Source organism: Schistocerca nitens, chromosome 4 (genome assembly GCF_023898315.1).
Source record: "Schistocerca nitens isolate TAMUIC-IGC-003100 chromosome 4, iqSchNite1.1, whole genome shotgun sequence".
Taxonomy (NCBI): domain Eukaryota; kingdom Metazoa; phylum Arthropoda; class Insecta; order Orthoptera; family Acrididae; genus Schistocerca; species Schistocerca nitens.
The window spans coordinates 385,106,343-385,132,862 of record NC_064617.1 but is presented as its reverse complement, the minus strand read 5'-3'; the positions used below and the strand labels follow the sequence as shown (position 1 = coordinate 385,132,862).

General features: G+C 39.7%; 1 protein-coding gene across 1 annotated transcript in view; it reads right to left on the bottom strand.

The window, feature by feature from the left end:
* LOC126251586 (DNA mismatch repair protein Msh3-like) overlaps positions 1-26,520 on the bottom strand; it is a 363,938-nt gene that overhangs the window by 150,647 nt on the left and 186,771 nt on the right. Inside the window, exon 11 of the mRNA XM_049952118.1 lies at positions 13,535-13,722. Coding sequence (XP_049808075.1) covers positions 13,535-13,722 — 188 coding nt within the window. The remainder of the gene's footprint in view (positions 1-13,534; positions 13,723-26,520) is intronic.

The following is a 26,520-nucleotide window of genomic DNA, read 5'->3' as shown; positions in this document are numbered from 1 at the left end:
AACACATTAATGAGCAGTATACATTTACTACCAAAGGGTGACACTGTTTAAGGGAAATAACAGTGGCAAGATACAGTACTGCCACTGAGGTTTACCTAGTATCACACAATGTGACCATAAACAGAAATTACAAGTGACATGAAAGCATTTACTTGTTTTCCAGATGTTAAAGTAGTAATAATCAGTGTAGTGACAGTGTGTGAACATAAATGGTAAGATTTCTGCAATTAAGAAGAAACACTAGAAGAAACAAACAACAAGAAAGACGTTTTGCAGACTATAAGTTCTGAATATCGGTAAACCATGCTCAAATAACCAGGAACATGAAATGACAGAAACTGTACAAAAAAAAAAAAAAATGTTGGGATATAGTTAGCGGAAAAAAATACTACACTATTTCAGTGAAAGGCTTTAACTGGGCATGTATAACTGAATGAATTTCACCTTGGTGTATAATGATCCCAACATTTATAGATGTAGTAGCAGTGACATTGTACGTGAAATACACAAAAAATTAAAATGGCAGTGATGTGATTTATAAAGTATTCTTGCTATACTTTTTTTAATATCAAGCACAGTCTGATTTCATTTTTGAGCACAATATTTCAATGAACAATTAAGTCATCTTCATTTGGATGCTTTATGTAGGGGTTTTATATGCTTTCACTACCGAGTCTCTAACTAAACTGTTTTATACTGTCAATGCTGGCCCTGAGTTAGTAGTCAAGTTTGATTCCTGGCATCCTCTACAGTCTCTGACTTGCATTTCCTTTCCCACACTTGTGTAGTTATTCCATAAAATGCCCATATTTCCATATTTCCAGCTGTTGTGGATGAGATGACTGGTGAGGCCTTAATAAATGAGTGTCTGAACCATTTATACAGTAATCATCCAGTTCTTAGAAGTATTGATTATCTTAAAGTTAGAGAGCTGACCTTTTCCTTTCTTGGTGGGAATAAAATGTATTGGATGTAGTTTTTCAGTAGGTGTCTAACTTACCTGGAAATTATAATGTAACTGTACAGATAAAAAAATGTACTCACCAAGAGGGGGTGGGATGGGGTGGGGGGTGGAGCAGGAGAAAACATATATAAAGTTTAAGTAAATGTGCAAGCTTTTGGAGACACTGGCTCCTCCTCCTGGTAGAAGGGTTGAAGATGGAGGAAATGGGGAGAGTTCAGAAAAGTTGCCCAAAACCCCAAGTCAGGGGAGACTTACTAGATGGTAAATATTTTCAAAACTTGATTACTTTTGTTGATGTATCTGGAAATTACATATGCATTAGTCATGTATGTGACCCTCATATTTTATAGTTTTTTCATGGAGTTAATCTCTTCCACGGAAATATTTATTGGACCAAAAGACTATCCCAACTGGTAAATCTGAAAATTATTGTCTTTGAAATTCCCTTAATAGCTTTCTCAGTTCTTTGGCTAGCCTGTCATTGTCTAGCAACATGTGAACTTCATAGACTAGAATTAGCACAGAATTGCTTTGTGGCAGATGGTAAACGCTACAGGTGTGAAGGCAGAGGTTGGTGATGTGGATTTTCTACAAACACCATGAACAAGTGATCTGTTAACTCTTCACTTATCCAGCACATCAAAGAATGGTAGCTTGCTCTATTTCAATTTCTATAGTGAATTTTATATTAAGATGGACAGGATTTAGGTATCCAAGATAACATGAATAGTTCCATCCCAAGTGACTTTAGCACAAATATGTCTACATACTGACAGTGTGAGCTTCCCAGTCTCTTTTGACTCACAAAATTAGTGTTCAAAGTTGTGGCTGAAGAAGCAGATGGTTGGGTAAATGTGCAACCTAGCAGAAATTTTGGCTCAAGTAGACATTTACGGGATTGTTACACATTGTTGCATTCATAACACTTTGGCCCACTAGGTTGTAGAATCATTTTATGTTTTTCTGAGGTTCCTGTCAACAGATTAGAATTGCAGTATATGGCAACATTTGCAAATAAAACTAATAGATATAACAGATAAGTAACTGAAGGTGACATACACTTATGCCTGAAACTGAATAAAATTTATTATATGAAATAAAATTAAATTCATTTTCAAATAATGTCTCAGAATGAAAGAAATAAAATAAAAACAGTTTTTAAGTGAAATACTATCAGCAAGGTTCATATTTGTATGAAGTAAAGCAATCATTACATCAGATCTGAAGACAGTGAACTCCTATACCAAACAACCATCACATGTGACCAAAGACCAACAGTGATACAGTTACACAATAATCAGAAATTAAAGTTCATTAAATGATTCTGTAGTCATTAAAAAGTGGCAATTAAATTGTCCAATAATATCTGTTTGGTTTATCATTCGTGCTACTAGTTCATGAGAAATTCATTTAAACAGATTTTAGTTCACAGCAGCACTTGACATCTGCAAAGCACTCTCATCAAAAGTTGAAGTTCTTGCAGTCTGCAAACAACTGTCACCCACAAATGACCACTGAAATAAAGTTACATTATTATGAGAAGGAAAGTTGTTACTCACCATATAGCGGAGATGCTGAGTCGCAGATAGGCACAACAAAAAGACTCACAATTATAACTTTTGGCCATTAAGGCCTTCATCATCAATAGAAAAACACACACACACACACACACACACACACACACACACATTGTGTATGTGTGTCTATTGTTGACAAGGACCTTAATGACCAAAAGCTATAATTGTTAGAGTCTTTTTGTTGTGCCTATCTGCAACTCAGCATCTCCGCTATATGGTAAGTAGTAACTTTCCTTCCCATAATACTGTCACATTCCATCCTGGATTTTCCATTGTTTGATTTTTGCCTGAAATAAAGTTACTTACAGAGCTTAACATGTAAAGTCCTTCACACTCTGTATGGTTGATTTGCTGCACAAAAACCTCCCTCCAGTGCTTACTATTGCCAAACTAACAACTGAGACCATGATCATAACTGAGACACAAAAGACAATGCAGCAATGGCGTTTCTCACTTAGAGTCTGGCTGATATCACACTGCCGTATTTGTTGCAACAAAAAATCCTTTAGGACCACCCATTCAGGTTTCTCAAATATAACAGTAGAACTCTAATGAAAAATCCATGATGGAATAATGACAATACCACGAAAAGGTATTAAAAGGTATCATATAGTGAAGACACTGAAGTCACAGATGGGCACACCAAACAGACTGCTGCTCAATTGAACTTTCGGGCACAAGACCTTCTTCTAAAGAGGAAAATACATTAAAACAAGCACAACATGTAAACACACACACACACACACACACACACACACACACACACACACAAAGCACCGTCTCTGGCCACTGAGGCTGGACTGTGTACAGCAGCTGTGCCTGATGGGAGAAGCAATCTGTGGATGGTGTGGGCAAGGAGAAGGCTGGGGTGGAGAGGAAGAGGGATAGCAGAGTAAGAGTGAGGAAGCTGTCGTACTGCTTGCGGTGGCATACAAGGATGTGATGGGGACAGGGTAGGGCTGCTAGGTGCAATAGAATGTAGGAGGGGAGGGCGGAGGGAGGAGAATGAGAAATGAGAGAACAAGGAGGGTAAAAAGACTGGTGGTTGTGTTGGTGGAATAGAAAGCTGTGTAGGGCTGGAGTTGGAGCAGGGAAGGTAACAGGCAGGTGAAGGACAGGGACTACCAAAGGCTGAGGCCAGGGGGTCTTACAGGAATGTAGGAGAGAGTTCCCACGTGCACAGTTCAGAAAAGCTGCTGTTGGTAGGAAGGAGCCTCATGGTGTATGGTGTGAAGCAGCCACTGAAGTGAAGCACCATGTGTTGGGCAGCATGTCATACTTGTGAGAATGTGTGTGTGTGTTTCCTGCTTTAGAAGAAGATATTTTGACTAAAAGCTCATATGTATAGCACTCTTTTTGTTTTGCCTGTCTGCAACTCAACGTCTCCTCCATATGGTGAGTAGCAATCCATCCTTTTCATAATATTAACATTAGAACTATACATGTACAAAGTAAGCCCTCTTTCTTGTAGTAATTCACCAACTACAAACTATATTATAAGTCTACTGATTTTATTGTTAGTTACAAAATATGTATGAAACCTTTTCCCAAAACTGATTTACATGAAAAAACTTGTTTATAAATTAACATACAAAATTAAGTGGGTAGTTATTCTAAATTGTCTTTTGATGACCTTTCACCTACTGCCCTCAGAATTTACAATACGTGCACCACACTTTGAGGGCAAAAGCCTTTATTAATAGCTGATCCAACTACAGGGCTATACAAAGTAGTTGTGTAAAAGTAACAGTAAATAATTTCAAAACCACTGACTGAATACTCTCTCGGAGCTCTTCTGACTGAGTATTCTCTCAGAGCTCTTGAAACCTTGTGCCACATTCTCAAGTTTGAATCCTATGCCTCCAGATGTCACTCCATCCTAATTATTCAGAAATTTTGCATGACTACAGTAACAATGGAGATATACAGTGGTCGCTTGCGATACCACAAAATGCAATCACCAATTGTTGTAAGAAGACACTTCAGAATGGAGTATCATAAACCCCTGCCTCAGGCAAAGACTATAAAAGCATGGTATGATCGGTTTGTGGAAACAGGTTGTGTGGTACATCACGAGAATGGTCAGTCACCCACAGGTAGCAGGCCTCATTGTGGAAGCTATGAGAAGAATGTATGCACAGAGTACAAGTAAGTCCACAATGAGGGCAAGTTTTGAATTACATATCTAGGTGTTGCTGAACTACCTGATGCCACAATTTCAAGAGGACAGGGTGCATTCATTTTACAGTAATATGGGGGCCCTCCACCAAGAGTTCACAGTGTACCTATCTCGTACTGTTGCTGTTTGGATTGGATGAGGTGAGAGACAGTAGGACCACTGAGATCTCTGATGTGACACTTAGTCTTCCATTTGTGGGAATACGTTAAAAGACAAGGTGTACACCCTTCCACTTCACGTACCTATTAATGAGCTTCGCAAAACACATCAGAGGTGCACTGAATGAAGTAGATGCTGCCATCCTCTCGCACCTCTGGGGAAAAATTTCATACAGATGTGTTAGCTGCTGTGTGACAAGGGGAAGCCACAGGGAATATTTGCAGAAAGAAAATTGATGTCCTGTCAATTTCACAACTGGGAATATATTATTTCAATCAAGTAAATCTCCTGCATTATTTAACATCACTTTCAGGTAACTAAGGAAAATCCAGGATGGAATGTAGCAATATTACGAAAAGGATAGCTGCTACTCACCATATAGCAGAGATGCTGAGTCATAGATAGTCACAACAACAATACTGTCACAAAATGAGCTTTTGGCCAACAAGGCCTTTATCGAAAAAAGAACACACACACACACACACACACACACACACACACACACACACACACAGAGTCTCTGGCAGCTGAAGCCAGACTACGAGCAGCAGCGCATGATTGGGAAAGGCAACCAGGTGGGAGTTGCCTCTCTTGATTACTCTCAAAAGCCTATACAGTAAAGGTGGCACAGGAATTTGTGATCTTATGTCTCTACATGGGAAGTTGGCTGCAGTGAGTACAATCAGCATCATTTTGAAAGTAACAACATTTATCTGCCTGAAGGAAATCTCATCCAGCTAATCAAAAATCTTATTGTTGTCATCAATGTGTGTCATAAGAACAGTAGCATTGCCATTGCTGCAATGCAAAATTGCTGTTTTCTTGTCTTGCTGCTTGATTTTCACTGGAAATGTTGAACTTGGGTATTTTCACTTTGGTTAGTGTTCAACATACTTTACAGCATAACTCTCATCACTCTCACTGAAAGTGATCCTGCAACTTTCTCCACGGAGCTGATGTATTCTGCTACTGGTACCACACTTGGAGTTGACATGAAATATAGCCTTTTCCAAAGAACCTTCACCATATTATCATTGAAATGATTTTCAGTGAGTTTAATTACTGAGCAGAATGCTACTTAATGGAACAGCTTTTTCTGTAAGCCTTCTGAAATGTAGACATTTTTATGTGCATGGATTATGTTTGTGACCATGTTGTGTTTTGACTCACTCACGAACATCAGCAACAATTTATGAATGCACATGAAAAAGTGACATCTAATGTACATGGGGCGGCTTGAATGTTTCCACGATGTATAATACTGCCGGCTTCAGTTGTGACAATATGATGCTTGATGTAAACACTGGTACAACTTAAAATGAGGTCTGACAAGACCAATACCAGGGTGCGGACTCATGCTTCTGAGAACAGCATAACTTAGGAGTGTATCAAATATGGTTTTAATTGTGTTTAAACAGGTTGTAAGATCCACAGCTGAATTTATTAAGCCATTGCTGATCATCAAGTCCTGTCACAGCCAAAAAACATGAAGAAGATTTATTTAGTTATTTATTTAACTTTAAATGCGAACATTTTAGTTTAGTCTTTTCCATGACTGTTATTGATACTGAATGAAACAACATGATTCCTATTACCAGTCACAGTTTATTTATATCCTCAATGCATTTTGGAGGTTTAAACCTTCATCATCAGGTGGATTTACGTGTGTTAATATGACATGTGGATGTGTTGTGTTAAGATTTAACGGTAACTTGTGGTACATTCTCCAGTGGTTGCAGGTTCCTTTCTCTGTCAGGTATGATGTGTTACAAAAGAGAAAGGAACCTGTGACCCATGGAGACAGTGCCACAACATCTCCCACAATTGTAACAGAACACACAAATATGTCACACTAACACGTATAAATCCACCTTCGAAACATGCCATGCATATAAATAAACAATTAGTGGTAATAGTAAACTTGTTTCATTCAAGAAGATTTTTGTTTAATGGAGTAATGATATATACTCACAAAAACAAAGCCACATTAAAAAAAAAGACTGAGAAAGGCAATGTTATATTCCTTACATCAGATATGGGGTTTTGAATGCCCCTGTCCACAAGATATAGGGTTAGAGATAGTGATGTATTTTCTGGCTGAGTAGTGTTAGGCAAACATCTATAACTCTATACTTTAATGTGGTTTAGTAGTTACGTGTCTGAATATAAGTCCAAAGCTGGGGGGGGGGTCAACCCAGGTTACTCCTAGAGACTTTATCTGCCTCTCATTTCTTTCACCACTGTTTTTTTTGGTAATGTGAAAAATGCCATGTTGGACTGTGATTCAGAAGCAACACTAAACTGTAAGGGTCCTTATAATTAGCTGTCAGTCAGTTCAAAGGTCAAGGGAATACAAGTACATACCATCAATAGTAGATCCATGCCTAGTAAAGCACTGTGATATTCAAACCAACATTTAGGTGTTGACATCTTTATCTTTTTACTTTATACTGATATTTACCATATATTTTTCAATACAGTCATTCAAATTTGTTTCTGTTTCTGTGGAGTTTAGATGTTCATGACAATGTAGAATGTATCCATTTTCACAGTCGACTCAGAGTGTAGCAGGGCCAGTCATTGCAGTGTATTACCCTGCCAGACAGCAACTGTGAGAAGATGGGATCTATATTGTCAAGAGACTCATTCTATTTTATTATGAAATGGCTAATAATTTTAATTCCGCTATGTAAGTAACTTAATGAAATGAGTCAGTTCTTATCTGACCGTAAATGAAAGAAGTTTACAAGTAACTGTTGAAAGGGAATTTTTTTTGTAATAGCATACAAGCAGAAAATAGTTGATATATATATATATCTAAAATTCAGTATACTGTGATACAAGAAGGCTTTGTGGAAGGAAATAAAGTGAAGTTGAACGTTCTTTAATGAAAATGTTGGTATTTAATTGCAACCCTGATGTGGAAGTAACAGTAACACCCACAGAGAACAATGAAGTCCTTTATTGTATTAATTACTAATGGTAGTCATCTGCGACTCCATAGCTATGAATTTTTTGACAAGAAAATGAAGAGATTACAACTCTTTCATTTATGTCTTTGCTATGAAAAGGAAATCTATTATTGATTGTGAAGTTTTCTCTTTTTTTTTTTTTTTATGAAGTCCGATACTGTTTATGATATAACCATGACCCGGCTGTGGCAATAATGATTACCAAAGTAAAAAGGACAACTAAAACAAACAGAAAGACATATATGTTCAATAAACTAAATAAAAAAACAGTAATGTCATATCTCAATGAGAAACTTGAAAATTTCAGTACAGGTCAGCAGCATGTAGAGGAACTCTGGCTCTTAAAAGAATAGATGATCATGCTCTGGATAGATATGTAGTCAGTAGAACAGTTCATAATTGGAGGGAACATCCATGGTAAACAGTCACTGTAAAGAAACTTCTAAAGAATCAGAGATTAGTGCATAATAGTGTAAAACAAACCATAGGGCTATATATAGAGTGATGCTGAATGAAACATGTTTTGCTGTCAAGCAAGTCGTGATGCCTTTAATGACTACCATAGCAGAATATTGTCAAATGACATTTCACAAAATCAAAAGAAATTCTGATCATATGTAAAGGCTGTTAGTGGCATCAAAGTTAATGTCTAGTCCCTAGTGAATGTGACAGGAACTGAGGGTAGCAAAGTGAAAGCTGAAATGCTTAACTCTGTTTTCAAATGTTCCTTTACAAAGGAAAACCCAGGACAACTGCCCTAACTTAATTCTCGTACCACTGACAAGATGAATGAAATAAGTATTAGTGTCAGTGGTGTTGAGAAACAGCTGAAATCTTTAAAATTGAATAAAGCTCCAGGCCCCTATGGAATCCCTATCAGGCTCTATACCAAATTTGCAGCTGAGTTAGTCCCTTTTTTCACTATAATTTATCATACATCCCTTCAACAGAAAACTATGCCCAGTTCTTGGAAAAAGGCACATGTCACACCTGTCTACAAGAAGGGTAGTAGAAGTGATCCACAAAACTTTCATCCAATATCCCTGACATCAATTTGTTGTAAAATCTTAGAACATATTCTAAGATCAAGCATAAAGAGGTACCTTGAACAGAATAACCTCCTCAATGCCAACCAGCACAGATTTTGAAAACATTGATCATGTGAAACCCAACTCACACTTTTCTTACATGACATACTGAACCCATAACAGGACTGGAATAGGAAGTGCTGGGTGGGTGGATTGGGCAGGGGTTTGCACCTGGGTCTTCCACAGGGATGTGGTCCTTGTGGCAGGGGGTTGGGAGTGGCATGGGTATGGAGTAGGATGCTGTGGATGTTGGGAAGTATCTCAGGTAGGATGTCCCTCATTTCAGAGCATGATAATAGGTAATCAAAGCTCTGGCAAAGAATGTGGTTTAGCCGTTCCAGTCCAGACTGGTACTGGGTGATGAAGGGGACAGTCCTTTGTGGCTGGTTCTCGAAGTTGGTGGGAGGACTGGGGGTGTGAGGGGAAATGGTGTGGGAGATCTGTTTGTGGACTAGGTTTGGGGGATAGTGCCTGTCTGTGAAGGCCTTGGTGAGACCCTCAGCATATGGAGCAAGAGAGTTTTTGTCACTACGGATATGCCATCCCTGGGTGGCCAGGCTATATGGGAGGGGTTTTTGGTGCGAAAGGGACAACAGCTGTCAAAATGCAGGTATGTTGGTGGTTGGGGGGTCTAATGTGGATTGAGGTGCAGATGGAGACATCAGAGAGGGTGAGGTCAACATCTAGGAAGGTGGCACACAGGGTCTAGGGGGACCACGTGAAGCAAATGGGAGAGAAGGTGTTGAGGTTGTGAAGGAATGAATATAGGGTATCTTGGCCCAGAGTTCAGATCATGAAGATATCATCAGTGAACCTAAACCAGAGTGTGTCCCATATATCCTGGTAACACGGGGACGGCGTATCTGCAGTGACAAAAACTCTCTTGCTCAGTATGCTGAGGGTCTCACCAAGGCCTTCAGAAACAGGCACTATCACCCACACATAGTCTGCAAACAGATGTCCCGTGCTATTTCCCCTCACACCCCCAATCCTCCCACCAGCCTCAAGAACCAGACACAAAGGAGTGTCCCCTTCACCACACAGTATCACCCAGAACTTGAACAACTGAACCACATCCTTCAGCAGGACTTTGATTATCTGTCATCGTACCCTGAAATGAGGGGCATCCCACCCCTCCTAAAGTGGTGTTCTGTGACCCAATCTCCACAACATCCTAGTCCATCGCTATGCCACTCCCAATCCTAGCCCCTTGCCACAAGAATCATATCCCTGTGGAAGACCCAGGTGCAAAATCTGCCCAATCCACCCACCCAGCACTTCCTATTCCAGCCCTGCCAAGGGTTTACCCGACCCCATCAGGGGCTGGACCACCTGTGAAACCAATCATGCCATTTAACAGCTCTGCTGCAGTCATTGCACAGTTTTTTGTATTGGTATGACACCTAACCAATTGTCCAGCAGATGAATGGCAACCATCAAACTGTTGCTAAGAGTGAACTAGACCACTCTGTGGCACAACATGTAGCTGAACACAACACACTTGATTTCAATGACTGCCTCACTACCCCAAGCCATCTGGAACCTTCCCTTCACCGCCAGCTTTTCTGAACTACACAGATGGGAGTTATCCTTACAACACATTCTCCACTCCCATAATTATCTTGGCATTAACCTAAGATAACACATTGTCCCCATATCCTCCACCCAACAGTTCCATCCCCTCTGTCCTATCATCTCCTCCCCATTCACTTCTCCTACCCTGTTTGTCTGCAGCCCTCTGCCAATGACTCTGCCTATCTTTGCTCGCTCCTCACCTTTTTTGCTCCTTTTCTCCTCACCCCCTGCCCCACAGTCTCCTGATGCTTCACCTGTTGGCAGTCTACTGCCTGCACACTCCACCAGGCAGTGTTAATCTCTCTCCCCACCTGTATACTATTACCCATCCCCCTTCCCTGCCCCTTGCTGCTGCTTGGATCCCAAATGATAGTTGCATTCTGGCCTCAGCTGCTAGAGTTGGAGGTCCTGTATGCTTGCAATTTTGTGTGTGTGTGTGTGTGTGTGTGTGTGTGTGTGTGTGTGTGTGTGTGTGTGTGTGCGCGCGCGCGCGCACCTCTCTTTTACTGACAAAGGCTATGACCAACAACTTGATCTGCCTTCTTTATAGTAAGCAGCCACCTGTCTTTTCCTACAGTGTTAATATTCCACTTCCAGAATTCTTTGAACTAATTACCTGTTTGACAGAAAATACCATGAATAAACTGAGAGGGAGGTGTGGGTAGCCCATATTGACCTGTTGTGCCAAACCTATACACGAAACATTTTAAGGCAAAGACATTTGAATTCAATTTGTTCAAACAAACTTGTTCTACTGATACGTAAACAAAGTGTCTTGGGTATGTTCTTATGGAATGGAAAATATTTGTGATTCCTTAGAACACCTAAACATTTTGTATCATAACATAAAGTTTATGGTGGAACTTGAAATAAGGCACCAGCTACTTTTATTAATTGTGTCAGTTAAAGTATGCAAATCATCTGTCACTTAGCACTGTCTGGACTAAAACTATCACATTAATTACAAGATGTAAAGTTCCCAGTTGGAAAATCCTTTTCCATTGGAAATGAGTGGAGCAGCGTGCAGCTGCAGTATTAATATTTTACAATAATGTTCAAGAATTTCACAATTAGCTTGTTTTATGAACAAACAAAGATGCTTACAGACTATTATAGCTCCCTATGCGATTCTGGTGGTATGTAGTAGATAGTCACATCTGTATGTTCTAGCACTAGGTGATGTTAATATTGTGCCTTATGTTGGACCAATCTCCAGAAATATCTGTAGACTCTTGTCGAAACACACATCCACATCTTTTTACTCTCACCAAGAAAGACAAAATTTTTACTTCATAATGTTAAAGATAAATGAGGCTGCTGAAAACTGGATGCAATGTGTAGGACAACAAGAAACACTGAAGAGATGTGAAAGGAACAGTGACATGTACATCTCAAACATCCACGTACTTCAGCTGTCACTTAGCCCTGTCTAGGCTAAAATTATTACAGGAGTTACAACACGTTGTAATGTCCATAGGTGGCAAAAGTTTTTCAATTAATAAAGCAACAGCATAAGTGGTACAGCCTTCATATGTGATATTAACATTTTGTAATTATGTTTAAGAAATTGTGAACAAATAAAGATCTTTACAGAATATTACATCTCTTCTCGACATTCTGGTTGTTACAGTTGTTTAGTTATTATAGCATCTCTATATCCCTGCACTAAGTTACTTATTAGTTCTGTGAAAAATGTTGCTGGCTGTGTAAAAGATTTATTTATTATATCTAAAAACAAAGATGATGTGACTTACCAAATGAAAGTGCTGGCAGGTCGACAGACACACAAACATACACACAAAATTCTAGCTTTCGCAACCAACGGTTGCTTCATCAGGAAAGAGGGAAGGAGAGGGAAAGATGAAAGGATGTGGGTTTTAAGGGAGAGGGTAAGGAGTCATTCCAATCCCGGGAGCGGAAAGACTTACCTTGGGGGAAAAAAGGACAGGTATACACTCGCACACACACACATATCCATCCGCACATACACAGACACGAGCAGATTTATTTATTAAATACAAAGACAACAGATGTCTTAAGTCCTAAAGTCTTAGTACTAACAGATCATGGTATCTGACCAGATGTTTCCTGACTAGAAAAAAAGTGACGACAACAAGACAAGAAGTAAAACTTTAATTTATTTCCACCAAAGTCTCATTGCTTCCATGCAGAATAGGAATACAGAGCCTCCAGCAATGAGGATCATCAGAAAGACTAGTATCATAGTGCAGACTCCAAGTTTCTGGGGCAATACATCTACGTCAGGGAACTTACTACACAAAAACAAGGGGTTTCAGTTTAAGCATGACTCCTGACTTGAGACTAAATTTATTAAGATATCAGCAAAAACTTCATCCATAAGGACCATAAAATACAGAGGGTATATGCATTTCACAGAATAATAGCACAGATTCTGGAGAACAAATAAACATCAAAGAATTCAGCAGCTGCCAAGAGTCAACTCTACCATAAACAGAACTGTGACAGCAATAATATGTCATAGTCTGGTTGGTGTCCAGCCAGTGAGCACACTTAAAATTTTTGACTGAACATCTTCACGAAGATATCTATGTAAGTTGCTGAATTACTGTTTCCAGTAAAACGCCAAGAAACATACCATGAAAACAAGTGTTTTCTCCTCGTTATGCGGGAACATGTGAAAATGACACAGAGCAAGGGCCAAGAGACGTGATCAAGGCTGACAATTCAACATTTTTAGATAACTTTGGTCAATAAACGAATGTGGGAGGCACATACAATAGGCAAAATTTACTTATATAGGAACATTACTGACAACAGGAGCACAAGTACCAGTCAGGGAGAGTGAAAACAATTTAATATATGATTTTAATGAAAGCAAGTGCCAATTAAAAAAAAGACAGAATATTGGTCTGAACAAAAAAATCCTTAAACAGCAATAGGAATTTGTACATAATATGAGAAGTTCCATGACATGCACAGCATTTCTACCAGCCATGCTCAGAAGTTGAGATTCAATAATACAGATGAACTAAGCTTACTTGGCTGCTGAAGGGTTCAAAATGTTCATAATTTCCTTTACATCACTGAGCTGTACAGTTATGTCAATTATTAGTTCCCTTATTAAAGAACTTTGAACATAGGCTTCTGTAACAACTGCAATGACTTCCAAGCTTTGATAAATAAAACTCAAAGCTTCTATCAATCGGTAGAAGTTGTTGGTAGTGCACTGAAAAAAGACAAACATTAAGATTGTGGTGCATGTTATATTAAGAGTTGTAATCATGAAATAACAATGAATCAAAACATCTAAATTCATTTTCATATAGTACACACTTAATGTGGCTAACACAGGATGGTTTAATAATAAGCATGTACTATCATCTATGTCTGATTATAGCTATGTTGTATGATTTTTTCCTCAAGCACCAGGGATGAGAAGAAAATTATGTACATCAACTGCTATGTTGCAATCTGTAGTTGACTACTCATTTGGTAAACCACATCTTTCTTTCCGAAATATGGCCAGCATGTACCAAAATATTTACTTTATGGTAGAAAATTTCTATCAAGAAAGTGCACTTTGATAAACAGCATGATATCTCTAGAAGTAATTCTTGAGTATATATCATAATGAGTACAGTGAAATATCTGCTTGTACTGAAGATTTTTTAGAAAATTTATTGGAAATATGAAACAAAATGTAGCCTCCCCATGAACCGTGGACCTTGCCGTTGGTGGGGAAGCTTGCGTGCCTCAGCGATGCAGATAGCCATACTGTAGGTGCAACCACAAAGGAGGGGTATCTGTTGAGAGGCCAGACAAACATGTGGTTCCTGAAGAGGGCACCAGCCTTTTCAGTAGTTGCAGGGGCAACAGTCTGGATGATTGACTGAACTGGCCAGGTAAGATTAACCAAAACAACCTTGCTGTGCTGGTACTGCAAACAGGCGAAAGCAAGGGGAAACTACAGCCGTAATTTTTCCCGAGGGCATGCAGCTTTACTGTATGGTTAAATGATGATGGCGTCCTCTTGGGTAAAATATTCCGGAGGTAAAATAGTCCCACATTCGGATCTCCAGGTGGGGACTACTCAGGAGGACGTCGTTATCAAGAGAAAGAAAACTGGCAGTCTACAGATCGGAGTGTGGAATGTCAGATCCCTTAATCGGGCAGGTAGGTTAGAAAATTTAAAATGGGAAATGGATAGGTTAAAATTAGATATAGTGGGAATTAGTTAAGTTCGGTGTCAGGAGGAACAAGACTTCTAGTCAGGTGACTACAGGGCTACAAATACAAAATCAAATAGGGGTAATGCAGGAATAGGTTTAATAATGAATAAAAAAATAGGAGTATGGGTAAGCTACTACGAACAGCATAGTGAATGCATTATTGTAGCCAAGATAGACATTAAGCCCAGGCCTACCACAGTAGTACAATTTTATATGCCAACTAGCCCTGCAGATGATGAAGAGATTGATTAAATGTATGATGAGATAAAAGAAATTATTCAGATAGTGAAGGGAGACGAAAATTTTATAGTCATGGAGAAATGGAATTCAATAGTAGGAAAAGGAAGAGAAAGAAAAGTAGTAGGTGAATATGGAATGGTGGTAAGGAATGAAAGAGGAAGCTGCCTGGTAGAATTTTACACAGAGCACAACTTAACCATAGCGAACACTTGGTTCAAAAATTATGAAAGAAAATTGTATACATGGAAGAGGCCTGGAGACACAGGAAGGTTTCAGATAGATTATATAATGGTAAGACAGAGATTTAGGAACCAGGTTTTAAATTGTAAGACATATCCAGAGCCAGATGTTGACTCTGACCTCAATCTATTGGTTATGAACTGTAGAAACTGCAAAAAGGTAGTAATTTCAGGAGATGGAACCTGGATAAAATGAAAGAACCAGAGGTTGCAGAGAGTTTCAGAGGGAGCACCAGAAAACAATTGCCGAGAACGGGGGAAGAAATATAGTAGCAGAAGAAGGGGTAGCTTTGAGAGATGAAATAGTGAAGGCAGCAGAGGATCAAGCAGGTAAATAGATGAGGGCTAGTAGAAATCCTTGGGTACCGGTAACAGAAGAAATATTGACTTTAATTGATGAAAAAAGAAAATATAAAAATGCAGTAAAAGAAGCAGGCAAAAAGGAATACAAATGTCTCACAAATGAGATCGACAGGAAGTGCAAAATGGCTAAGCAGGGATGGCTAGAGGACAATTGTAAGGATGTAGAGGCATACATCACTAGGGCTAAGATAGATACTGCCTACAGGAACATTAAAGAGACCTTTGGAGAAAAGAGAACCACCTGTATGAATATCAAGAGCTCAGATGGAAAAACAATTCTAAGCAAAGAAGGGAAAGCAGAAAGGTGGAAGGAGTATATACAAGGTGTTACAAAAAGGTACGGCCAAACTTTCAGGAAACATTCCTCACACACAAAGAAAGAAAATATGTTATGTGGACATGTGTCCGGAAACGCTTACTTTCCATGTTAGAGCTCATTTTATTACTTCTCTTCAAATCACATTAATCATGGAATGGAAACACATAGCAACAGAACATACCATCATGACTTCAAACACTTCGTTACAGGAAATGTTCAAAATGTCCTCCGTTAGCGAGGACACATGCATCCACCCTCCGTCGCATGGAATCCCTGATGCGCTGATGCAGCCCTGGAGAATAGCGTATTGTATCACAGCCGTCCACAATACGAGCACGAAGAGTCTCTACATTTGGTACCAGGGTTGCATAGACAAGAGCTTTCAAATGCCCCCATAAATGAAAGTCAAGAGCGTTGAGGTCAGGAGAGCGTGGAGGCCATGGAATTGGTCTGCCTCTACCAATCCATCGGTCACCAAATCTGTTGTTGAGAAGCATATGAACACTTCGACTGAAATGTGCAGGAGCTCCATCGTGCATGAACCACATGTTGTGTCGTACTTGTAAAGGCACATGTTCTAGCAGCACCGGTAGAGTATCCCGTATGAAATCATGATAACGTGCTCCATTGAGCATAGGTGGACGAAACTAAAATGAGCTCTAACATGGAAATTAAGCGTTTCCAGATGCATGTCCACATAACATCTTTTCTTTATTTTTGTGTGAGGAATGTTTCCTGAAAGTTTGGCCGAACCTTTTTGTAACACCCTGTAGAGGGTCTATATAAGGGTGCTGTACTTGAGGACAATATTATGGAAATGGAAGAGGATGTAGATGGAGATGAAATGGGAGATATGATACTGTGTGAAGAGTTTGACGAAGCACTGAAAGACCTAAGTCGAAACAAGTCCCCGGGAGTAGACAACACTCCATTGGAACTACTGATAACCTTGGGAGAGCCAGTCCTGACAAAACTCTACGATCTAGCGAGCAAGATGTATGACATAGGAGAAATACCATCAGACTTCAAGAAGAATATAATAATTCCAATCCCAAAGAATGTAGGTATCGACAGGTGTGAAAATTACCAAAATATCAGTTTAATAAGTCACAGCTGGACAGTACTAACACAAATTCTTTACAGATGAATGGAAAAATTGGTAGAAGCCGATCTCGGGGAAGATCAGTCTGTATTCCGTAGAAATGTTGAAACATGTGAGGCAATACTGACCCTACAACTTATCTTAGAAGATAGATTAAGGAAAGGCAAACTTACATTTCTAGCATTTGTAGACTTAAAAGAAAGCTTTTGACAATGCTGACTGGAATACTCTCTTTCAAATTCTGGAGGTGGCAGGGATAAAGTACAGGGAGCAAAAAGCTATTTACAATTTGTACAGATGGCAGTTATAAGATCTGAGGGGCATGAAAGGCAAGCAGTGGTTGGGAATGGAGTGAGACAGGGGTGTAGTAGATCCCCAATGTTATTCAATCTGTATATTCAGCAAGCAGTAAAGGAAACAAAAGAAAAATTTGGAGTAGGAATTAAAATCCATGGAGAAGAAATGAAAACTTTGTGGTATGCCGATGACATTGTAATTCTGTCAGAGACAGAAAAGGATCTGGAAGAGCAGCTGAACGGAATGGACAGTGTCTTTAAAGGAGGATATAAGATGAACATCAACAACAGCAAAACAAGGATAATGGAATGCAGTTGAATTAAATCAGGTGATGCTGAGGGAACTAGTTTAGGAAATCAGCAGTAGTTAAGTTTTGCTCTTTAAGGAGCAAAATAACTGATGATGGTCAAAGTAGAAAGGATATAAAATGCAGACTAGCTATGGCAAGGAAAGCGTTTCTGAAGACGAGAAATTTGTTAACATCCAGTATAGATTTAAATGCCAGGAAATCTTTTCTAAAATTATTTGTATGGAGTAGGCCATGTATGGATCTGAAACATGAATGATAAATAGTTTAGACAAGAAGAGAATAGAAGCTTTTGAAATGTGGTGCTACAGAAGAATGCTGAAGATTAGATGGGTAGATCACATAACTTATGAGAAGATACTGAATAGAATTGGGGAGAAGAGAAATTTGTGGCACAATTTGACTAGAAGAAGGGATCGGTTGGTGGGACATGTTCTGAGGCATCAAGGGATTACCAATTTAGTATTGGAGGGCAGCGTGGAGGGTAAAACTCGTAGTAGGAGACCAAGAGATGAATACACTAAGCAGATTCAGAAGGATGTAGGTTGCAGTAGGTACTGGGAGATGTAGAAGCTTGCACAGGATAGAGTAGCATAGAGAGCTGTATCAAACCAGTTTCAGGACTGAAGACAACAACAACAACAACAACAACAACAACAACATTGGAAATATGAAAAAAAATGTAGTATAAAATCAGAACAGACTGAAAGCAAATGTCTTGGTGAACAGAGACAACCACTCAAACTGTACTAATTTTATTATTATTATTATTATTATTATTATTATTATTATTATTACTACTATTATTTTCAAAAAAGCAAACTGATTCCTCCACTCTACAAATTCTAAATTATAGGGCAGGTCCACATGGCAGGATCTATTGAAACTGCCCTATTTTAAATCAGACTGGGGAAAGTCTAATTTAATCTCAGTTATAGGAATATTGTACATCATACCAATAATGCTGGTTTCATCAGTCTGTGCTTCAGAAAGCTAATTTTGACACTGACAAATTACAGCAGCACTGCTATGGTATGCAGCGAGATTGCACTGTGAGTCACATCATGAAGATGGCACATTCCCTTAGCTGCAGAACCAGTTGATTTACTGCTACAGATTTCCGCATGCCCCAGTATTCAGGAAATTTAAAATGCCCCTCTCTATAATTATGGACAGAAAACTGTCATTGATGTTCTGAAATGCTTCATCTCCCCAGAAAATACTATTTATTTGTCACTGGCCACATACTAGGATAGGTTTCATCATTAAAGAAGCTTTCTTTCAGTAGATTCTAACAAAAAACATGATTACCTTCACACAAATACTGTTAAAAACTAATGTCAATATTGCTGATATCATGGAATTACACCATCTCGTAGAAAGGATTAACCAGCTGTAAACCTTTATCTTAAAGTTGCTAAAGGATGTGGATGAAATAGCATATGGGAGTTTCCTAAAACATTTTAGAGTGATTATTTTGGGCAAGTTACCTGTCTTTGATAGTCTGTATTTCAAATGTCTAGATTTACTTTGCTTTTGGTGCTGCAGTGCTAGATATCCTCTCTGTGCTCAAACTGGTTGTTGTTGTTGTTCTGTTGCTGATGATGATGATGATGATGATGATGATGATGATGATGATGACAACTATAATGATGATATCATCATCTTTAGTCCAAAGACTGGTTTGATACAACTTTCCATGTTAGTCTATCCTGTGCGAGCATGTTCATTTTTACATAACTATTACAACCTACATCCATTTGAACCTGCTTACTGTAGTCAAGCTTTGACCTCCTCCTGCCCTGAAATGAGATCCATCCTTCATGAAATCCTCCCCACTCCACCAAGAGTGTCTGTCCGCCGTCCACCTAATCTTCGTAACCTGTTAGTTCATCCCTGTGAAATCCCCAAACCACCTTCCCTACCCTCTGGCTCCTACCCTTGTAACCGCCCCCGGTGTAAAACCTGTCCCATGCACCCTCCCACCACCAACTACTCCAGTCCTGTAACTCCGAAGGTGTACACGATCAAAGGCAGAGCCACGTGTGAAAGCACCCACGTGATTTACCAACTGACCTGCCTACACTGTGATGCATTCTATGTGGGAATGACAAGCAACAAACTGTCCATTCGTATGAATGGACACAGGCAGACAGTGTTTGTTGGTAATGAGGATCACCCTGTGGCTAAACATACCTTGGTGCACGGCCAGCACATCTTGGCACAGTGTTACACCGTCCGGGTTATCTGGATACTTCCCACTAACACCAACCTATCTGAACTCCGGAGATGGGAACTTGCTCTTCAATATATCCTCTCTTCCCGTTACCCACCAGGCCTCAATCTCCGCTAATTTCAAGTTGCCGCCACTCATACCTCACCTGTCATTCAACAACATCTTTGTCTCTGCACTTCTGCCTTGACTGACATCTCCGCCCAAACTCTTTGTCTTTAAATATGTCTGCTTGTGTCTGTATATGTGTGGATTGTTATGTGTGTGTTTGCGAGTGTATACCCGTCCTTTTTCCCCCTAAGGTAAGTCTTTCCGCTCCCGGGATTGGAATGACTCCTTGCCCTCTCCCTTAAAACCCACATCCTTTCGTCTTTCCCTCTCCTTCCCTCTTTCCTGATGAGGCAACAGTTTGTTGCGAAAGCTTGAATTTGTGTGTATGTTTGTGTTTGTTTGTGTGTCTGTCGACCTGCCAGCACTTTCATTTGGTAAGTCACATCATCTTTGTTTTTAGATATATTTTTCCTATGTGGAATGTTTCCCTCTATTATAACCATAAGTATATTAATTGTAATGTATAAATTTTATATATTAGGCCGGTGCGTAAGTTTGTACTATTTTTCCATGTGTGTATTAAAAACACAACGTATACATACCACAGAGACTTTAGTCAACAATAATATTTTCTCCTTCACTATTTACAAGAATATGCCTGTGCTGGGATAAATTTTTGTTTCTGCGATTGTAGGAATCACATGGTTTTGAGACAAAGGACTCATTGAGCCATGTTTGGAACACATTTTCATTTGGAAAACAAGTTTCTTGAAAGTTTTTCAATAGAGAGTATATATATATATACACACAAAGATGATGTGACTTACCGAACGAAAGCGCTGGCAGGTCGATAGACACACAAACAAACACAAACACACACACAAAATTCAAGCTTTCGCAACAAACTGTTGCCTCATCAGGAAAGAGGGGAAGGAGAGGGAAAGCTGAGAGGATGTGGGTTTTAAGGGAGAGGGTAAGGAGTCATTCCAATCCCGGGAGCGGAAAGACTTACCTTAGGGGGAAAAAGGACAGGTATACACTCGCACACACACACATATCCATCCACACATATACAGACACAATGTATGTCTGCTTGTGTCTATATATGTGTGGATGGATATGTGTGTGTGTGCGAGTGTATACCTGTCCTTTTTTCCCCCTAAAGTAAGTCTTTCCGCTCCCAGGATTGGAATGACTCCTTACCCTCTCCCTTAAAACCCACATCCTTTTGTCTTTCCCTCTCCTTCCCCTCTTTCCTCATGAGGCAACAGTTTGTTGCGAAAGCTTGAATTTTGTGTGTATGTTTGTGTTTGTTTGTGTGTCTGTTGACCTGCCAGCACTTTCATTTGGTAAGTCACATCATCTTTGTTTTTATATAAAAAGAAAGATGATGAGACTTACCAAACAAAAGCGCTGGCAGGTCGATAGACACACAAACAAACACAAACATACACACAAAATTCTAGCTTTCGCAACAAACGGTTGCTTCGTCAGGAAAGAGCGAAGGAGAGGGAAAGATGAAAGGAGGTGGGTTTTAAGGGAGAGGGTAAGGAGTCATTCCAATCCCAGGAGCGGAAAGACTTACCTTAGGGGGAAAAAAGGACGGGTATACACTCGCGCACACACACACACATATCCATCCGCATACACACAGACACAAGCAGACATTTGTAAAGGCCTTTACAAGGCCTTTACAAATGTCTGCTTGTGTCTGTGTATATGCGGATGGATATGTGTGTGTGTGTGTGTGTGTGTGTGTGTGTGTGTGTGTGTGTGTGTGTGTGTGTGTGTGCGCGAGTGTATACCCGTCCTTTTTTCCCCCTAAGGTAAGTCTTTCCGCTCCTGGGATTGGAATGACTCCTTACCCACTCCCTTAAAACCCACCTCCTTTCATCTTTCCCTCTCCTTCCCTCTTTCCTGACGAAGCAACCGTTTGTTGCGAAAGCTAGAATTTTGTGTGTATGTTTGTGTTTGTTTGTGTGTCTATCGACCTGCCAGCACTTTTGTTTGGTAAGTCTCATCATCTTTCTTTTTAGATATATTTTTTCCACGTGGAATGTTTCCCTCTGTTATATATATATATATATATATATATATATATATATATATATATATATAAAACAAAGATGATGTGACTTACCAAATGAAAGTGCTGGCAGGTCGACAGACACACAAACAAATATATATATATATATATATATATATATATATATATATATAAAAACAAAGATGATGTGACTTACCAAATGAAAGTGCTGGCAGGTCGACAGACACACAAACAAACACAAACATACACACAAAATTCAAGCTTTCGCATGTGTGGATGGATATGTGTGTGTATGCGAGTGTATACCTGTCCTTTTTTCCCCCTAAGGTAAGTCTTCCCGCTCCCGGGATTGGAATGACTCCTTACCCTCTCCCTTAAAACCCACATCTTTTCGTCTTTCCCTCTCCTTCCCCTCTTTCCTGAGAGGCAACAGTTTGTTGCGAAAGCTTGAATTTTGTGTGTATGTTTGTGTGTCTGTTGACCTGCCAGCACTTTCATTATAGTGAGGAGATCCTAACCGAAAGGTGACACACGTTAATGTCCCTTCCATAAATTATAAGTGGAATCATCCTCATGGATGTGGAATAAGTAAAAAAAATACGAAACATATTTTCATTTAAGAAGTAATGACAATTGTAACACAGACATTTAAATAGGTATACACTGAGCTGCCTAAGATAACTCCTAGGTTACTTTACCCATCCATCATCAAACAGAAAGCAGTGTGCAACACTTATCTGCATTTCAGAATTAATTTTCACTCTACAGCGCAGAAAGAAGTAATAACACTTGTAAGACAGACATTTAAATATGTATACACTGAGCTGCCTAATATAACTCTTAGGTTACTTTACCCATGCATCAAAAAACAGAAAGCAGTTTGCAAAACTTATTTCTATTTCAGAATGAATTTTCACTCCGCAGCAGAGAGAGCACTTATTTGAAACTTCCCGGCACATTAAAACTGTGTGCGCGACCAGAACTCAAACCTCATAATTTTGCCTTTTTGCAACCAAGTGTTCTGCTGACTGAGCAACCCAACTACAACTCATAATCCATCAGCACAGCTTTACTTCTGTAGTACTACTTCTTCTACTTTCCATTCTTCACAGAAGTTCTCCCAAATACCTTGCAAGACTAACACTTCTGCAAGAAAGGATACTGCAGAGAACTTCTGAGGGCTATGGAAGGCAAGAGAAGTGGTACTTGCAGAAATGATGTTGTGAGGGTAATTTGTGAGTCACGTTTGGATCACTCAGCCAGTGAAGCATCCCAGTGTGGCATACCGTTTTAATCTGCTAGGATGTTTCACTTATGTAAATGGAATACATTACTGCACTGAAGATATGGAGAATTCAGATTTTGTGTAATACTCACAGTATTTATTAATAATAATAATAATAATAATAATAATAATAACTGAAAAACCTAAGTAGAAACAAGGCCCCAGGAGTAGACAACATTCCATCACAACTACTGATAGCCTTGGGAAAGCCAGCTATGACCAAACTCTTCCACCTGGTGGACAAGATTTACGAGACATACGAAATACCCTTGGACTTCAAGAAGAATATAATTCCAATCCCAAAGAAATCAGGTGCTGGCAGGTGTGAAAATTACCAAACTATCAGTTTAATAAGTCACAGTTACAAAATACTAAATAAATTCTTTACAGACAAATAGAAGAACTGGTAGGAGCCAACCTTAAGGAAGGTCAGTTTAGATTCCCATAGAAATGTAGAAATATGTAAGGCAATACTGACCCTATGACTTATCTTAGAAGCTAGGCTAAGGAAAGGCAAACTTACATTTATAGCATTTGAAGACTTAGATAAAGTTTTTGACAATGTTGACTGGAATACCCTCTTTCAAATTCTGAAGGCAGCAGGGGTTAAATACAGGGAGCAAAAGGCTATGTACAGCTTGTACAGATGGCAGTTATAAGAATCAAGGGGCATAAAAGGGATGCAGTGGTTAGAAAGGGAGTGAGACATAGTTGTGGCCTATCTCTGACATTATTCAATCTGTACATTGAACAAGCAGTAAAGGAAACAAAAAAAATGAATTAGGAATTAAAATCCAGGGAGAAGAAATAAAAGCCTTGAGGTTTGCTGATGACATAGCAATTTGGTCAGAGACAGCAAAGGACTTGGAAGAACAGTTGAATGTAATGGACAGTGTCTTGAAAGGTGGATATAAGATGAACATCAACAAAAGCAAAATGAGGATAATGGAATTTAGTCGAATTAAGTCAGGTGGTGCTGAGGGAATTAGATTAGGAAATGAGAAACTTAAAGTAGTAGATGAGTTGTAGTTGTTCTACTTGGGCAGCAAAATAAATGAGAATGGTTCAAGTAGAGAAGATATAAAATGTAGAGTGGCGACGATGGCAAGGACAGCGTTTCTGAAGAAGAGAAATTTGTTAACATCGAATATAGATTAAAGTGTCATGAAGTCTTTTCTGAAAGTATTTGTATGTAGTGTAGCAATGTATGGATGTGAAACATGGATGATTAACAGCTTTTGAAATGTGGGGCTACAGAAGAATGCTGAATATTAGATGAGTAGATCATGTAACTAATGATGAGGTACAGAATAGAATTAGTGAGAAGAGGAATGTGTTGCATAACTTAGCTAGAAGAAGGGTTTGGTTGGTAGGATACATTCTCAGGCATCAAGGGATCACCAATGTAGTACTGGAGGGAAGCGTGGAGGGTAAAAATCATAGAGGGAGACCAAGAGATGAATACGTAAAGCAGATTCAGAAGGATGTGGGTTGCAGTAGTTATTCGGAGATGAAGAGTGAAGAGGCTTGCACTGGATAGAGTAGCATGGAGAGCTGCATCCAACCAATCTCTGCACTGAAGATAACAGCAATAACAATAATAAACATCAGCTGGTTTGAAACTTCCTGGCAGATTAAAAATGTGTGCCCGAGTGAGACTCGAACTCGGGACCTTTGCCTTTCGCGGGCAAGTGCTCTACCACTGAGCTACCGAAGCACGACTCACGTCCGGTACTCACAGCTTTACTTCTGCCAGTACCTCATCTCCTACCTTCCAAACTTTACAGAAGCTCTCCTGCGAACCTTGCAGAACTAGCACTCCTGAAAGAAAGGATATTGCGGAGACATGGCTTAGCCACAGCCTGGGGGATGTTTCCAGAATGAGATTTTCACTCTGCAGCGGAGTGTGCGCTGATATGAAACTTCCTGGCAGATTAAAACTGTGTGCCCGAGCGAGACTCGAACTCGGGACCTTTGCCTTTCGCGGGCAAGTGCTCTACCACTGAGCTACCGAAGCACGACTCACGTCCGGTACTCACAGCTTTACTTCTGCCAGTACCTCATCTCCTACCTTCCAAACTGCTTCGTACCTCAGTGGTAGAGCACTTGCCCACGAAAGGCAAAGGTCCCGAGTTCGAGTCTCGGTCGGGCACACAGTTTTAATCTGCCAGGAAGTTTCATATCAGCGCACACTCCGCTGCAGAGTGAAAATCTCATTCTGGAAACATCCCCCAGGCTGTGGCTAAGCCATGTCTCTGCAATATCCTTTCTTTCAGGAGTGCTAGTTCTGCAAGGTTCACAGGAGAGCTTCTGTAAAGTTTGGAAGGTAGGAGATGAGGTACTGGCAGAAGTAAAGCTGTGAGTACCGGACGTGAGTCGTGCTTCGGTAGCTCAGTGGTAGAGCACTTGCCCGCGAAAGGCAAAGGTCCCGAGTTCGAGTCTCGGTCGGGCACAAAGTTATAATCTGCCAGGAAGTTTCATATCAGCGCACACTCCGCTGCAGAGTGAAAATCTCATTCTGGAAACATCCCCCAGGCTGTGGCTAAGCCATGTCTCCGCAATATCCTTTCTTTCAGGAGTGCTAGTTCTGCAAGGTTCGCAGGAGAGCTTCTGTAAAGTTTGGAAGGTAGGAGATGAGGTACTGGCAGAAGTAAAGCTGTGAGTACCGGACGTGAGTCGTGCTTCGGTAGCTCAGTGGTAGAGCACTTGCCCGCGAAAGGCAAAGGTCCCGAGTTCGAGTCTCGGTCGGGCACACAGTTTTAATCTGCCTGGAAGCTTCATATCAGCGCACACTCCGCTGCAGAGTGAAAATCTCATTCGGGATCAGCTGGTTCTTCTAAGAAATTCATTAGTGGAGTGGAAAAAGTTGGTGTTCAATAAGTTCTATACGCTGCTCTCAAACTGAACTTTATAAGTAGTTAAACTTTTTATGTCTGCTAGTAAGTCATTGAAAATGTGTGTTCTTGAATAATGGACAAGTTTCTGGATCAAAGTAAGTCTCCTAAAGTCTTTAAGCGGCTTATTCTCATTTTTACTATTGATTCCATGAACTTTTCTGTTAGCTTGAAAACGAGATACATTAATTACGACAAATTTCATTAAGGAATAAATACACTGGAAAGCAGTAGCAAATATCTCAAGTACCTTGAACAGGCCTCTGTACAACATTCTTGAATTCATGCCACAAATGATTCCTGTTACATGCAATTATCAAATTATAATGTGTTTGGTAACACATAATGTATAGGAAAGTATTTATTGTAATATGTGACCTTCTCTTTAGTATATGAAGTACAATATTGTAAAAACAAA